The 17,629-nt window shown below is 38.2% G+C and overlaps 2 protein-coding genes across 7 annotated transcripts in view; one reads left to right on the plus strand and one right to left on the minus strand.

The window, feature by feature from the left end:
• The window catches only part of LOC130910306 (inactive phospholipase C-like protein 2), a 114,308-nt gene that overhangs the window by 70,540 nt on the left and 26,139 nt on the right, over positions 1-17,629 (minus strand). The gene's annotated exons all lie outside the window — the stretch shown is intronic.
• Positions 33-17,629, plus strand: part of rftn1a (raftlin, lipid raft linker 1a) — a 54,350-nt gene continuing 36,753 nt past the window's right edge. For all 4 annotated transcript variants that reach the window (XR_009061850.1, XM_057827490.1, XM_057827491.1 and 1 more), the window contains exons 1-2: positions 33-437; positions 9,817-9,966. Coding sequence is in view for 3 of the 4 variants with exons in the window: in XM_057827490.1 (XP_057683473.1) it covers positions 9,819-9,966 (148 nt within the window). In the remaining variant the exon portion in view is untranslated. The remainder of the gene's footprint in view (positions 438-9,816; positions 9,967-17,629) is intronic.

Here is a 17,629-nt window from a genome sequence, read left to right on the forward strand (position 1 = left end):
TTGTTGTCACTGTCTAGTGGTGTGACTGGGTCTCCCCAGGGTGCCACGACCACCCAGTGGCCCCACCCACCTCCCTATAAATTATGAACAAGTCTGGATTGGTGCTTATTAAATATGAATTTGTCAAAAACGGGGGTGAAATCACTTAGAGACACCCTGGGCTAATGGCATTGAAGGTGGGCGTTATTTGGATGAATGGGGGCTGTTATATGAGAACTACCTGATGGGGGCGTAGACGTCCAAAAAAAAGAAAACGCCAGTCTTAAAAGTCTTCCAAGTGAGTGAGCAGGGAGAAGACTCCTCTGCTTCGGAAGAGCTCCACGCTGCAGCCTGCGAGTTTAGAACCCACGCGTGTCTCGTCCTCCACCGGCCGCGCCGTGGAGGCTTCTCGCCGACGGATAGTGCTCTCTGGGCGGCTTCAACAACCACCGAGCTCGGTGAGTTTTTACTCCGCTTTGAGTCTGTTTTGGACCTAAATGTCACTTTTTGCTGCTAAAACAAAACAACAAAATTATATGAGTTGCATTTTAAGAGAGATTTTAAAGTTTTAGAGTGATTTTGACGAGCTTGAAGGTGTACACTAACGAAATGGCGTCATTTCAAACATTTTGCATTTTTTAAAGCTGCTGGTTGGGTTCATAATATATTAAAGGTGGGCATTCAGTAAATTGACTTTATTTTAAACTGCTCCATCCAGTTGAACACTTTACGAGCAGAGTAAAAAAAAAATTGCTTTTTAAAGTGCAGAGAACAGAAATCAACTGCAAAATCCTTATAGTTTTAATTGTTACTTCATATAGATGTTTGGGAGGGAAAAATATTAACACATTTGCTGCCATTGAGGGCAAAATCTGTCAAATCCATTTTGAATGGGAGGGCTGGCAGTGGTCATTCACTATTTGCAGTGGTCATTCACTATTTGCTGCCAGACCTTCCAGTCAAAATGGATTGGACTTCTACCACCGTCAATGATGGTGACACATGAACACTCCCCAGATAGCAGACCGACGTTGAAAATATGTCCGATCAGCATTCCGTTGTCGATCTTATACCGGTGAATCAACGTCTCTTTTGCACCCCCAATTAATGTAGTTTCAAGGTTGAAATCCTTACAAAACCTAAACGTCATTTCGATTATTAATAATATTGGAACAACGCTGAATCAATGTTATGTTTTTGACCAAAACGCCCGCTCATCCATAATTCAATAACTTTTCAATATTTCCCGGTCAATCATAAATCGGCTATTTGTCAACTATAAAACAATGTTAACCCAACCATAGCCTTACAGACCATAGAACAACGTTGTTTCAATGTCACTTAACGTTGAGAATTTCGACGTCAACCACTACTGATGATTTTGATGGAAAATCAACATTTATTCAATGTCTGTCTGCTGTCTGGGTCCCTATCAGTTCAACTATATTGGGCTATATCAACTATATCAACATCAACGGTAACCTGAACAGTTCTGGCTCGACTCTCCCTCCCCAGTGGACGTCTATTGCGCCACACCAAACAAAATTCCCCTTTCCTCGCCTCGTCTGTGTTCAAGAGGTATAGCAGAGCAGACGGATTATGCTCTCACGCAAATCCTCTGTCATTTCCAAGACTCTGTTACAAGAGATTCTCAAATGAGAAGCCCTCCGCCGTACTCCCGTCTGCCTTCCTCCTTCTTACACTCTCCCCTCGCTTTGGCTTTTTATCTGCCTCTAGTCGCTTCATGTTTAATGGCTGTTTTTTTTTTTTTTCTCCTTTTTTGCTGTCAAGGCCCTTTTGCCGCTCGTGTGAGAGCAAGTGGTAAGATTCTGTTTGAAGTCAACATGTGGAGAAAGACAGTTCCTGTGTCTTGAAGTTCTTTGAGTTTCTCCATGAGTAGTTTTATTTTTTCATTGGGTGTTGAGTCCCTTTTTCAGTGGCATCCTTCAACCATGAGGTCGGCTTGTCTCCATGCCGAGACGGTGCGCTAAGGCTGGGAGTCCAAAAATGCTTGGCAGAGGTCTAAACCGATCATAATTCAGGCATCATAGCGTCTGGCTGGAAACATTCTTGTAGATTACACCTCCAAATGTCTCAGCGGGGGGTCACGATTGTGGCTGGAACTGTTCGAAGCCAACAGACGGATGGACAGCGCGGACGGAAAGGGGAAAGTAGCAGCACCAGAAGGAATTCCTAAGTGGATTTTGTCATAATGTTCATGAAAGAAAAATCCATAGAAGTTCTAACTTTTAAGTCTCAAGACCATATTTTGAGCACCTTAGTCTCGACTCCCAAAAGGCTTGATTGGTCTTGAACTGGCCACCGAGGTGGATTTAGGATTTTTAATTTTTTTTAATGTCAAGATGATCACTTCAACTTCATGAATGTGATTTTAAGGGAAAACATTTGGTTAAAAACAAAAAAATAGTGTTACAGTGGTACCTCGACAAACGAACATACGATCCTTTCGACATCTGACGTAAAATTTGACTTGTCATTTGTCTCGACATATGACGATATGTTCGAAATACAACTTTACAACACTGTCACAATTTCATTGTTTCCCCGCAAGACAGTAGCAAGGCGGATTTACTTGTGAGAAATCATGGGTCCCAAGAAAGTTCGTGTCGGTGGAGAAAAACGGAAAAAGGTGACACTTACCATTGAAATGAAGATTGAAATGATGGAATATGTGTACGATCTCGACGGTCCTCCTCCGACCTACATTTGCCAGTCTTTATCAGTTAAAGTGACAATTATGACATTGGCAAGAAAGTAGCCGGCATCGTCATGTTTTTAATTATTTATTTTAGAACTTGTTCAACACAACAGTGCTACTGTCCGCCATAGCCAATGCCAGCAACATGAAATGTGAAAATAAAAACTAATGCACCTCTCTCATTCTCTCGGCAGTCTGTTCAGGAACAGCATGCAAAACATAACCACATTAGAACCTGAATGTTTGTATTATTATTCTGATTTGTATTTATAAATGCTTTGTTTTGGTATGTGTAATTGCTATTTGTAATTGTACCTGCTGTATTTTTGAAGGAGCAGCATAGGTTTTTGGGCTGTGGAACGAATTAATCGCATAATAATGTATTAATATTGGGAAATCCCGATCGACATGCGGCCATTTCGACTTACAACCCGGGTCCTGGAACGAATTAAATTCGTATTTAGAGGTACCACTCTACTAACATTCTGTCTTCCCTCAAAATGACTGCAACCATAACAACATAACTTAACATTTTTGTTTTGTAAAATCATGCAGCCATATGCAGCCATAGAAAACAATATTCTGTAGTGCATCAAAGAAGGGGATGTCTTGTGACGTAATGTTTGGTGTAGTGAATGAGATAATTTTCAAAATTTGTTTTTGAGGTCTCATGTCAGCCTTGTCTCGGTCTGAACTCCCAAATGTCCCAAAGGTCTCGGTAAGTTCAGGTTTCAGGCAAATTTTGGTCTCTGCTGGTGTGGTCTTTATCACTACGTCCTAGAAATGTACACTGTCCCTCCTGTGAAACATTCCTTCATAGGTCAAGTGACTATTTTTGGTAATTCTAAAAAAACATCTTAAATAATCTTATATTTTCTTGAAAAAAAAAAAAAAAAACATCCGTATTGTAATGTAAATGTTTTTTAGAAACATTTTTGTTAGGGCTATCAAACGATTAAATTTTTTAATCGAGTTAATCACAGCTTAAAAATTAATCGTAATTAATTGCAATTCAAACCGTCTCTAAAATATGCCATATTTTTCTGTTAATTATTGTTGGAATGGAAAGATAAGACGGAGATATACAGTCAACATACTTTTACATAAGTACTGTTCTATTTGTTTATTATAACAAATCCACAAGAGGGCATTAACATTATTAACATTCTTTCTGTGAAAGGGATCCACGGATAGAAAGACTTGTAATTCTTTAAAGATAAATGTGAGTACAAGTTATAGTAGTTTTTTATTAAAACCCCTCTGTATGTTTTCGTTCTAATAAAATTTGTAAAATTTTCAATCAAAAAATAAACAAATAGGTCGCCATTGTGGAAGGTAGTGATTGAAATACAACAAGCTGTCAAGGGCGAGTTTTAAATTATTAGAGATCTAGCCAAGTTTTTCTAGAGTGTTTTGCCCCTCGACTGACGCTGTAGTTTCCGGGTTCATTGTACCTTACCTTTATTTGATTGTTGACTTCACAACGTATGAGACCTCTGATAGTTTGTATATTGTGACAAAATATTGCCACCTAGTGTATTTGTTGTGCTAAACGAAATGTTTGAATAGAGTTTGACCAAAGTCTTGAGTATTATTTTGCATAGCTATTTTGATTGGGAATGCCAGTTCTCTTTGCATAGAGCGCTTTTCTTTTTGTGAACATTATTTTTTTGAGAGATAGGAATATTATTTTTGTTGTGCTTTCAGTAAATGATACTGTAGCGAATTAAATGTTCCGCCCAAATGCATGATGGGAAGTTGGGCAACCATGACTGTCAGTGGTGGCTGCAAATGGTGTATCTTCTCTGCGTTGTGTTCAATACAAAAATATTATCTCCTATCATTCTTCCAACGTCGATCGCCACAATAGTTATAATTGTTGTGGAAGAGATGCCAAAGCTTATGCCAATAAATAGCGCGGCCCCAATGAATGCTTGTATCCACTCCACTCGCTTGTCTCTGCCTCTGAGCTCTCAATATACATAAAACGGCGTCATTGTAGTCTGCATGAGTGGGTGGCTCCGCGCATGCGTTAAATGGGTTAAATATTTTAACGTGATTAATTAAAAAATTAATTACCGCCCGTTAACGCGATAAATTTGACAGCCCTAATTATACATACAATTTTAAGGGTAAATAAATACTTGAAATTAAAATGATTAAAAATTGAAATACACTGGCTGTGCCCCAAAATAAAACTCTACAGTTGATTGATTTTCATAGTATTTAACTCATTGCCCGCCATTAACGGGGATAGAAATCCAATCCACTTGGAGTGGGAGGGTGGCAGCGAAGGAACGATTATGCCTTCGCTGCCACCCTCCCACTCCAAATGGATTGGACGTCTATGGCAATGAATTATAAAGAAAAAATGGCCATTTACACTAAGAACTAATGAGTCTTCAATTTTTGAAGGTGTGAGCGATCCCTTTGTCTTCCACTTAGGTCGATCCGGGATGTCCATTTACTTAAATTGCAATGATCAATAATGGGGAAAATTATCAGTCCATTAGTTGATTAATTGCTCTTTTTTCAATGGGATGAAAAACACTCTCCCCCAGTATTTGAGTTGTCACAGTCAATCATCTATTACATTGTCCGTCCATACTGTTTATCAGCATTAATTTACCATAGATGTACTCGTTGCAATCATAGAACAAACATGTAAAGATCATTGAATTCACATGACTAAGCTGACCAAAAAAGTAAAAATGACATCCATATATAGTGGAAAGCAGAGCAGCTAAGAGAAACTAATGAAGAAAATGACCAGATTAAATTGATACAAGTTCATGGAAGATAATTCAAATTGCAGATGTAGGTCAGTGTGTCTGATAGTGTTTTGCCTTTACTCACTACTGCCTAAAGGTACAATTACAGTGGCTGTGAAATTTTTAAATCACAAAAACATGGCAGGAATTGTGTTTTTCACCTTCAAATGCACTTAAATGAAAGTAGAATATATCTTTTAAAGGTAGGTCCATCGTAGCGGGAAGCTGAAGTTCGGATGAGGTAATTTTTCAAGGCAAATGATGGCTTTTTTTTTTCTCTTCGCTATCTGCCATTTCGAGATGCACGCACCCTAAGCTTTGTCATCAATTCACATCATTAGCCGAGTTAATGTCCAGTACAGGCTAGCCTTGTTGGAATTTTAACTCATTCACCACAATTGATGGCTTCAGTTTCACAAATGGATGAGACGTCCATTACCGTCAATAGCACTGAAACATCACTCATTCTTCCACCTAGTGGTAGTAACCTCTGGGTACATTACGATACGATTTGCGATACAAAGTTCACGATAACGATGATCTCACGATATGGCGATACAACAATTATTGATACATGGGTCAGCAAATCGTTCTAGGATATTCTACAAAACAACTAATAAATAGTAAAAACAAACTATTTTCGTTCATTCGCCGCCATCCCTCCCACTTCAAATGGATTGGACATCTGTGGGCATACAATGCCAGGCGCTGAGTTCATTTGGGGTCATTTCATGTCATTTCCTGTTATATTTTCGGTCACTTTCTTTTCCTTTTGGGGCATTTACCGGTCACTTCCTGCTATTTTTCTGTCACTTTCTGTTGATTTTTGGGTCACTTCCTGTTGATTGATTTTGGGTTACTGAAAAGGAAGTGACTCAAGAATGTCCCCAAATCAATAGGAAGTGATTCAAAATCAACAGGAAGTGACCTGTAAATGCCCTAAAAAGTATATATATAAAAAGTATGTATAGTGATCCCTCGTTTTTCGCGGTTAATGGGGACCAGAACCCGCCGCGATAAGTGACAAACCGCAAAGTAGCACCCCCATCCGAAAAAAAAAAATTTTTGTGTGTGTGTTCAATCTATTTATTCAGATTTAGCATTGGAAAAAATGCATCTAAAAAATGTTATTTCACTTTTTTCCCCAAATTATAATTAGAAAAAAACTTTTATAAATATATATATTTTGATAAATGTTTTTCAAGCACGTCAAATGAAATAACTTTAATAAGTTTTAAACATGTTACTGTCCCCCCGAATTATTTTTAAATGGGAACAAATTGAAAAATGCTTGTCTTTATTAAATGCTTCATTGAGTGAGTCACTCAAATCCTCTCAAGCTTCTCACTAACCCCGGTAATCAGGCATGAAAATCTCTCCTTTCGCCATTTTGAAGTCAAAAAGGGTGACCTACGTGAATTGTGTAGATCCGAGGAGAAAATTTGTAAGGGGGGGTCGGAAGATTTTTTTTTAATGTCGGACGCTTGATATGCAAGCGGGGAAAGCGGCGCAAAGCCAAAAAAGCGCACCAGAGTGGCCGAAACATTGACTTATTTCAACAAAACAAAGGAGGGTACACTGTTGTGTCCTGTCTCTTCAATGCCAAGCTTGGCTGCACGTCGGCCGTGAAAGAACACCTAAAGCACCGTCAGCCAGTTGTAATTTTGGAAGACGACATTAGACATTTACAAGCTAGCAGATCGTAAGTCCATGTAACTAACTAACGACATGTTTTACTGAAGTTGCTAAGCCTGTCGCGATATGCAATGACTCCATTTATCGCACGGTAAATAGAAATGTGGGCTGTAATTTTCTCGGCCGCGTTTTATCGCCGCATGCGTGCATACATTTGTGCGCGTGTGCTGATTGCATATGAGACAACAGTTCCTTTCACAGATGTTTATGGGTCATCAACACACCGTAGAATTAAAGTTCAGACATACAAAATAAGGAAACACATCTATATTAAACACTGTAAGCATTTCTACATTGAGGCTAATGAGGGAAAAAGACAAGCTACTTTAGCCTGCGATAAAACATGGGCAGTCTTCTCCAAAACGCAAACTTGCGGTTAAAAGGTGACACTTCAAAAATGAAAAATCGCTGTTTAACAGCATTTGCAAATAAAAAACATGAAAAAAAAATTGATTAGTAACACCACATGCAATGACAAAAAGAGCTGTTTTTATGGTTTTTATGAAGTGTAAAGCTTATGGTTAGCGGTTTAGCCAACGTACTTCCGGTGAACATTTCAAAAGAAAAGCACGTCATGTTTGTCATATAAATAAAGATTTCTGGAGTGAAAAAAATTATTAGATTAGTCGACTAATCGTAAAAAGAGTCGGCTGACTAATCGGGAGGAAATTAGTCGTTTGGAACAGCCATAGTTTTACAGTGTACCGGAACATATTTCCTCCACACCCTTCTCACCTTTTTAACCCCTTACCCATTTTCATGCCTGGCTAATACACAATGCACGTCTGTGACGCGTCAACGCATCACTGATGTACTGACTGGATTTTCTCAAGTCAACGCGCCATGCAGAAATTGATAAAATTAATTGCATATTATTTTGAAAATCGACCCGATCCACCGTATTTTTACTATGGTTGTCAAACGATTCAAAGTTTTCATCGAGTTAATCACAGCTTAAAAATTAATGAATCGTAATTAATCGCATTTGAAACCATCTCTAAAAGACGCCATATTTTTCTATACATTATTGTTGGAATGGAAAGATAAGACACAAGACGGACATAGACATTCAACATACTGTTCATAAGTACTGTATTTGTTTATTATAACAATAAATCAACAAGATGGCATTAACATTATTAGCATTCTGTTAAAGTGATCCATGGATAGAAAGACGTGTAGTTCTTAAAAGATAAATGTTAAAAAGTAATTTTAAAAATTATATTAAAACCCCTCTTAATGTTTTCGTTTAATAACATTTATAAAATTTTCAACCAAAAAAATAAACTAGTAGCTCGCCATTGTTGATGTCAATAATTACACAATGCTCATGGTGCTGAAACCCATAAAATCATTCGCACCCAAGCGCCAGCAGAGGGTGACAAAACACCCAAAAACACAAGTAACAAGTGGACATGACACTGTGCTGTCATTTTAATCTGTTTGAGCGGGGCATGTGCGTTAAATGTGTCAAGTATTTTAACGTGATTAATTAAAAAATTAATTACCGCCAGTTAACGCGATCATTTTGACAGCCCTAATTTTTACACGAGTGACTTCCGGTCTGCCCAATCCTACCTAGTGGTATTGACGCAGGAGGGCAAATAATACTCTGCCGCTCGTTAACTGTTTAACAAGCGAAACGATGATTGACACATTCGGCGCTTTGAAGTTTCGGCTTCCAAGCATCCCTGGCAAGATCAAACCTTAACGTCTGTCAATCATTAACTTTAATAAGCAAAAAAAAAATCCGTAATGGACTGAGGGCATGAAGTTAGAAGTGCGAAGTGGCGAGGGATCACTATAATATATATATATATATATAATATAGATATCAACGTCCAGTCCAGTCAAAATGAATTGTATGTCTAGCACCGTTAATAGTAGCCAGTGAGCTAACATAGACACAATTCTAATGGAAGATTTTACTACCAATCAGTTTGTTCCTTTTTTTTCATAGACACTATTCTAATGGAAGATTTTACTACCAATCAGTTTGTTCCTTTTTTTTTTAACAGTGACACCTTTTAAAAATATATCGCTTGTTGGTGGTAGCATATATTGATAACCATTTGGGCTACAAAGTATCGCGATAAAGTAGATCACCTTTTCGATATATAGTCACACCCCTACTTCCACCTGATGCTTTTACTCTCGAAACAGCATCTCAATCCTGTTTTCATCACAATATAAACCCGAGCTTTGGAGAAGCCGGAATCTCGCCCGCTGTAAATTGTCATTTTAATCGCCTGTTGGTCTGGCGCAGTCTTGAGAAAATCTCTTTGTGATGGAATGCTGACCTTGTGGATCAACATATAAATTGGATGGCGTTACAACACGCTCTCCTCTATCCTCCGCTGTGGTGTCGCCACGCTCGACAGGGCAGGAAATCACTCTCATTTCTGCTTTAATTCGTTCTGATCAAACACGTCGCTCCCAATCAGCCACGTTTGATTAGGAGACGGCCGTATCGCAAGTAATGGCTGACAGTTTCATATTTCACCATTATTGCATTACGCTATGTGTGTGGGAGAAAAGAACACATTATTTCCCCACAGCAGGAGCGGACACTTTCCAAGAAGTGTGAATTCATTTTTAGATTTGGCGACTCTATCAATGTTGTTTTTAGATTCTCAAATCTGTTCTTCACAGATATGGGGTGTAGGCTTCCAAAGTTGCGGAAAAACGACGAAACGCAAAGTCCTGGTAACATCTACTCCACACTGAGAAGACCTCAAGTGGAGACTAAAGTTGGGGTGTCCTACACGTACCACTTCCTGGATTTTCTCCTGGGGAAAGAAGGTAATAGAGATTGTTGAGTTGTTTTTTCTTAAGCGTGATTCAATCTGGTGAGTCTCAGAGAGGCATGTGACTGAATAACACTTACTCGAACAGTGAAAAAGAGTCATGTGTTGGATTTTTGTTTACTGAGGCTTCTTGACTAAGCAGGCACGTCTGCAGCCAACACTAATGACTGGGAGAGGCTGGCAGCGCTGCCAACCCTCCCAGTCCAAATGAATTGGATGCCTGTCAGCATCAAGATTCATCTGGTTTCTACAGAATTGAATTGTGAGAAATTATGAGTGTGACACATGATGAATAGTTTGATTTCAGAGTAGTCAGACCAATATATTTTGCGGCTTAATAAGCTTTGGATAAAAATTTAAATTGTTCATGTAAAAGTAAACTAAAAGCCCATTTGAAAAATTATTATATAAGCAATCTCGTTTTATTTCAAACAAACCAGTAGTTACACAAAATTTTAATCAGTGTTTTAAAAAAGTAATTCAGACCTTCACGTTTGCACATAAAATGCCATATTATAAAATGACACATGAGCCACGAATAAATGCCCTAAAGATTTTTAGGGCACTTTCACATTACAACGAGAACCAGGTCTGGTTGGAGAGCTACACCGCAAAACACTTGCAACAGACTTGTTGAAAAGGTTCAGCATTCATGCTACACTAATGAAACTTTTCGAGTAGCATCAAGTGGACGTAAGGCGCACTTATTGGAGGAGGAAATACCTCCCTCCTTGGGGAGGAACCCCCACATCCCTGCTGGAAGGAGGGGAAAAAAAACAACTGAAAAGATGGAGTCTCTGGTGCAGGCATTTTTTTCATTAATTCTTCCGTGCAGTGTTGTTTTCGTCAATGATAACTTAAGTAAATATGAAACAATAACGATGATGAAACAATAACGAGCTAAAACGTGTTTTGGCAGACTAAATCATAACAAGACTAATGCCAGTTTTCGTCTGACTCAACGAGAACGAGACTAAAATGTGCTATAGTAATTATATAATAATATATGTAGTTAGCCTGCATCTTTGCAGTGTCTGGATGTGTCACTCATGTGATGTGCTGCTGCTTTCCAGTCTCCATGCAGCCTTGCACACGCGGTTAAATTTGTTGTATCTTGGCCGGAGAAAATATGCAATGTTGCTTTAGCCTTTAGCCTCATTCATATTAGCATTAGGCTAATGGCGAGCGTCCTCTTGAATTCTCAAGACTTTTTTACATACAGTTCAGTCCAGGTGGGTATAATTAATTGAAAATATTGTACCTTTTTTCTGCTGTGTATATTATCACCAAGTTGCCGTTCTCCTTGTAGACGCTATGATATGTGCTCGTTTGTTAATGTTCATTCAAAATAGTTGGAAACCTTGATTTATTATTAATTTTTGGAGTAATTTAAAAAAAAAAAATTACATAAGAAAACATTATAGGAAACATCGACTAAAACTAGAAATTAGTCCTGAGTTTTCATCAACAAAAACTAGACGAAAACAAACGCATAATAGACACACAAAATAAGTGTATCGTCCAGAAGATTAAGACTAAGACGAAAATTAAAAGGGCTACCAAAAACAACACTGCTTCAGTGTATTAAATGCAACTACTTAGTGCAGCATAACAACATTGTTAATTTTGACTGACGTGTCCGCAGTAATTTGACTTCACAGGATGCACTGCATATAGCGTCACAGGACGTAATGTATTATAAGCGCACCTAGGCCTGTCGCGATAATAAATTTTAGTAGGCAATATATTGTCTCATAAATTATTGTGATATGCGATGTTATTGCCTTTTTTTTTTTTACCTATTCAACCATGAATATAGTGACAATACATCCTAATAAATCACCTATTGAAATGCTATTGAAATGTTATTGTTAAATGAAAAAACAAACTGTATTAAAATGTGTAAATATTGGGAAAAAAACAATGCATAATGAGTCATTTTAAAGCTAGTTAGGTGCAGAACATGAAATAGGTGACAAACACACCGTCATATTTTTGTTTTGCCAATTAGAGCCCATTAAAAGTGTTAATTTGATCCAAAACGACTGTCATCTTGTCCTGCAAAGTGCGCATGCAACGAATTTGAAGCTAAATTATCATTATTACATCATATTATCATTGCCAATCAGATTTTTCATAATGTGTGCCATTTTAAATTTATTCTTATTGTATAATCTGAAGTATATGCGATTGCCTCCAGATATCTGAACATGACATGCTTTTATTTTTAAAATGTTTACCTGAAGTACGTTTGCAAAGCCACCAACCGTAAGCTTTACACTCAGTAAAAGGAAACAAAAACAATGTGCTTCTCTTTCGTCATGCATGTTTTATCAGTAATTGATGTTTTTTTCTTTTGTTCGCATCGCTTGCAAATTCGTAAATCCAACGAGTTTTCATGTTTGATGTGTCACCTTTTTACCGCAATTTTGCATTGTGGAGAAGACTATAGCAGACTAAAGTGGTTAGTACATTCTTTTTTCCATTAGCCTCAATGTAAAAATGCTAACGTTTTACAATGTTTAATATAGAAGTGTTTCCTTATTTTGTATGTCTGAACTTTAATTCCACGGCGTGTTGATGGCCCATAAACATCTGTGAAACCTACTTGAGTCACATATGTAATCCACACGCACGCGGCGATAAACCGCAGCTGGGAAAATTGCTGCCCTCATTTTTAATTACCGTGCGATAATTTGACTTATTGCATATCGCGACAGGCTTAAGCGCACCCTACTCAGCTTGCATTCACAAGCGAAGAAGGATGCGCTTAAAGCTGTCCAAGTTTTGAACCAACCAGAGTTTGTCTGTTTGATCCGTACTACAGTTCGGATGCCCGTTCACATTTTCAAAACAAAGCTGACTATTTGAGAAAAAGAACTCTGGTCAATTTAAAAAGGACTAAACAGTGCCAGTGTGAAAGCGTCCTTAAAATGCGATTCCGTACGTATGAATGAACTAAAACATGACTAAAAACAGCTCGCCGCGGGCTCCAATACAGTCCGTGAGCAATGTTGTTAATCTTACTTTAAAAAAGTAATTAATTATAGTTACAAATTACTTCTCCCAAAAAGTAATTGCGTTGGTAACTCAATTACCTGAATGTAAGAGTAATTAGTTGCTTGGCAAAGTAACTGGTGATAATTTTCATGTTTTTTTTTTCCCTCAGAAAAAAAAAATGAGGTCACACTATGTAAAGTTTAACATGGTTTTTGGGACAATTGGCCCTAGCCCAATTCTTAACCCTAATTTACCCTTTACCCTGAATCAACCGTTAAAAGTTGTTAAAATTGCTCCCATTATTGCATTAAGTTCCCTTCTGTCTACTTTTGACATGTGGAAGTTTTAAAACTGTTTCATCATTTAAAGATATATTCAAGTCAAGATTTTGCCGATTTAGTAGTATTTTAAGATAAAAAGTGACTTTGGTTCACTCAGAAGGTTCTCGACAACAGAGCCTTCCTAAGAAGTCTACTGCTTTAAGATGGCGGCTGTTTACTAACGCATCTAGTTCCTATACTGTACATGTTGCTAACGTCCCCGTGTCTGTCATTTCACATCTAGTTCTATATATATTTGATATCTACCATGTCTACCATATCTACCATATCATGTGGGCGTAGTTTGTAGGCTATCGGCTACAGTCAGGTATTATCGGACCCACCTAGCATCGCGTTTGCTCGGCGTCACAACTTTTTTGCCTCCTCCCCACTCCTGCTCTGCTCTGTCATTTCGATGAGTCCGTCTTCCTCATACTTTTATCGCATCATTCAACCAATATAGCAACGCATAGTAACGCACGCCTTTCCATCCTCAGTAATGGTAACGGCGTTGCCAAGATGAGAAAAGTAATTAATTAGATTACTCACTACTGAAAAAAATAACACCGTTAGGAACGCCATTATATTCTAACGCCGTTATTAACAACACTGTCCGTGAGCTTACAATTTGACATCAGTGGTTTAAGGGGAAAGACGGAAAGAACAGACATGGGGATATGGTTAAGGAATACAACAGATTCATAATTAAATATACATGCTGCATGACTAGAAGTAGCGTTACAACGTAGTCACTACTTTTTTTTACCATTTGTGTCATTCCGTAGATTAATATCAGTGATGAGCAATGAAATTCAATGTAATTTTAGCAAACTAGTATCTCCCATGAAGTAGCTTTCAGCTTCAAAGGTTGTGGTAACATTGAAGAAATGTCACAATTAGATGAGGTATCCTCATTTGTCACAGTTCCGCTCTAACGGGGGGGAGGCCATTCCGTGTAATTGCCATTTGGTCTTCATCCAAAGCTTTTTCGGAAAACAGTTTTTAAAAATTTTTTTTAATACAACGCCAACGCCCCTGAAGTCTGCAATTTTTCTGCCATTGTGCTTTGTGCAGTTCTAACTTCAAAAGTTGCTTTTCCAAACTTAAGCCAGAGAAGTGAAATGTTTAGGTCAGCAGCTCTGCTGAACTGTTGTTTTCATACTGTGAGTGTCCTGAAGGCAAAAAGGGCTTATAAAATCTGTATGTATGTGCCCTCTGCCTAACACAATGTTGCTAATGCGCATTTTCCAATGAATATTGAAAAATAATCCACTAACGTGTGGGTGTGAGCTGCTAGCGTCTTGACAAAAGTTTTGACGTGAATCCTCCAGAGGCGCTGATTCTAAAAATACAAAGATCTTCCCATTGTTTTTCTCAGTCGGACTGTCGGAGCGCTCGAAAGGCGAGCAAAATGAGGGGAAGTGTTAAAATGAACCGAACAAAACGTCTGCTCTCCCCTCATGAGCTAGCGCCATGTACAATATGAAGCGACAAGCTGAAACAGGTGCGGGAAGCTCAGCAAAATCCTCTGCGGGTGACTTAACGATGCAACACCGCAACTGACATGACAGCAGACAAAATGGCGCAACAAACTGTTTTTTTTTTTTCAGCACACATGAAACACTTTTTGTCTATTTAAGAAAAGTTACTGTTATCTTCCAGGAGACAGGTAGGTCATTTATATGGTAAACACCCTGATGCCATCTGAGCCGCCTTAACTGATTGCCTGTCTTTGACAGACGCAGACTTCAAATGAGTTTGAACTGGGAGGGTAGGCAGTGAATGATCATGTTTGATTGTTTTCTTTATATTTAATAATTTAAAAACATGTATGTATATATATTTATATATTGGAAATTTAAAAAAAAATGTTTTCTTAATTTTTTTTTTTTTTTTTCAATTTTTAAAATCTTATTGTGTTATTCTGGTATATATTTTGTATTATTTAATGATCGTTTCATTCTTTTGTATTTAACATTTTTTTTTTTTTTTTTTTTTTTTTTTTTTTTTAAACCTGACCTGTTCAGCTGTTTGACACAGAGAATGGAAGTCAAAAAGTGTCCGGATGGTCTGAACAGTTTTAATGTTTCACATTGAGAGTAGACATATTCCCATTGTGATCATTCAACATACCTCGTTCATTATGACAGAGCAGCGAACAGGAAGGGGTTATGGGGGAACAAAAGAAAAGAAAAGAAGAAACAAACAACAAGAAATACATTGAATGCCTACACTAACTATGAATATATTGGTGCTATCGTCAGCTAGATTTATTTCCGGGTGACACCATGTGGGGGGGGCTGTTAACCTGTGAAAGAAGGGGAGGGGGGTGGGAGGGTCTATAAGCTAAGTGAGTGGGAGGGGTAGAGTGTACACAAATCAGCTCTGTAATCTAGAAACCAGTAATCTTGTGAATCCCTTGTGAGTGTAAGCCCGTTGGCAACCAACCCTACGCCGCCCCATCGCCACCGGGATCCCCCACCCGAGCGCGCCTAATCACATCCAGCCGCGCGCGAGCCCCACCAAACACGCGGCAGCCACGCAAACGAGCGGAGACTTCTTTTGTATTCTATTTTTCAAAATTTACAACTTATAAAAACAAAATTGACTATTCTTTTTTACACTTTTCTGTATTTTTTAATTTAATCTATTTTATATTTGTAGAACGTCATTCTTTTTATTCTATTTTTAGTCATTTAAATAAAATAAAAAATAAAATACAGTATCACATTTTATTCTTTTATTTAATAGTTTTTAATATAGTTTGCAGTTCTTATTTTATTTTTTAAAATTTGTTTTAATACTGTGTTTTAGAAAAAAGTGATCATTTAATTCTTTTTATTACTTTTAAAAATTTAGATCTTTTTTTTTTTTTATATTGTATATTGTTTTTCTATATTTCCATATTTTTTATGATATGATAGTTTATTTATTGTATTTAAAAAAGATCTGGGTCTTAAAATTTTCATATCTGGGTCTTAAAATTTATTATATATGTAACTTCTCCGTGTCATTTCTCCTCAAATGTATTATTTGTCATTTTCATTAAATAACAGGGCGGAGGAGCCAATCATTGAGAACGCAACGCAGCCCCGCGTGAATCCCGTGTCACGACGGGAGTCCCGACAAAATGTCATGCTCTACACTAAACATTTTTTTTTTTACACCTAGCCATACATTTCATTATAGAGAGATGGGGAAGTGTAAATTCAACGAAGCGTGGTTGAGTAAACAATCCTTTCGCCTTTGGCTCAAACCAGTGGATAGCAGTGTGTTCGAGCCTTTTTGCATTGTATGCAAAAAAAAAAAATTTCTGCTGGGTACAATGGGCATAAAGGCGCTAGATTCCCATGCTAAATCGTCCAAGCACATAACCTCCATGAGAGGAAAGAAACAAACTCCCTCCATTGCCGGCGTTTTTATACCTGCCTGTATGAGACAGCCAGCTGCTCACGAGCCTGAAGAAACAGAAGCTAAAGCCAGCCAGCAAGCTGCTAATGTACGCGAAGCGACAGCAGCTAACACTAGCCAGTTGCTGCTAGTGTTGTAGCCCCCCTGCATCCCAGCCCAGCTATGATTGCTAGTGGATTTGAAAGAATGGATCTACGCACATCATTTGGGTCCACAGCAACCATGTAAGCAGAGGTGTTGTGGTTGCCCGAGAGTTTAAGATAATGTTCGCCATGCTAATGCTAACGAGTACGCCCCGACTTGACCTGTGGTCGGTGTCTGCACTAGGGGTGTGACAAAATATCGAAATGGTGATACATCGTGATACTTTGTTTCCCACAAGGTTATAGATATGCTTCTGCCAAGAATCGAGATACCGTTTTAAAAAGGTGTCAATGTCTAAAATAAAAATGAACCGACAAGTTGCTACCAAAATCTTCCATCATAATAGCGTCTCAGTTAACTCAGGCTACATTGACGGTGCTCGACGCCCAATCCATTTAGACTGGGAACGTTCGTTCATTCGAAACCAGAGCATTCACAGTCATTCGGTCCGATTTTCAGGGCATTTACAGGTCACTTGCTGTTCATTTTAGGGCATTTACAGGTCATTTTCTGTTAAGATTGAGTCACTGCCTATTCATTGGGGTGATTCCCAGGTCATTTCCTGTTCTGTAACTCAAAATAAACAGGAAGAGACCCATAAAATACCCCAAAATCAACAGGAAGTAACTGAAAATCAACAGGTAAATGGCCTTAAATGGCCCAAATTACCTCATTGCCTGGGGTTGGCTGCCACTGACGGTCATAGACGTTCAATCCGTTTGAAGTGGGAGGGATTCGCTGCCACCCTCCCAGTTCAAATTGATTGGACGTTTACTAATGATA

This window comes from Corythoichthys intestinalis, chromosome 22 (assembly GCF_030265065.1).
Source record: "Corythoichthys intestinalis isolate RoL2023-P3 chromosome 22, ASM3026506v1, whole genome shotgun sequence".
Taxonomy (NCBI): Eukaryota; Metazoa; Chordata; class Actinopteri; order Syngnathiformes; family Syngnathidae; genus Corythoichthys; species Corythoichthys intestinalis.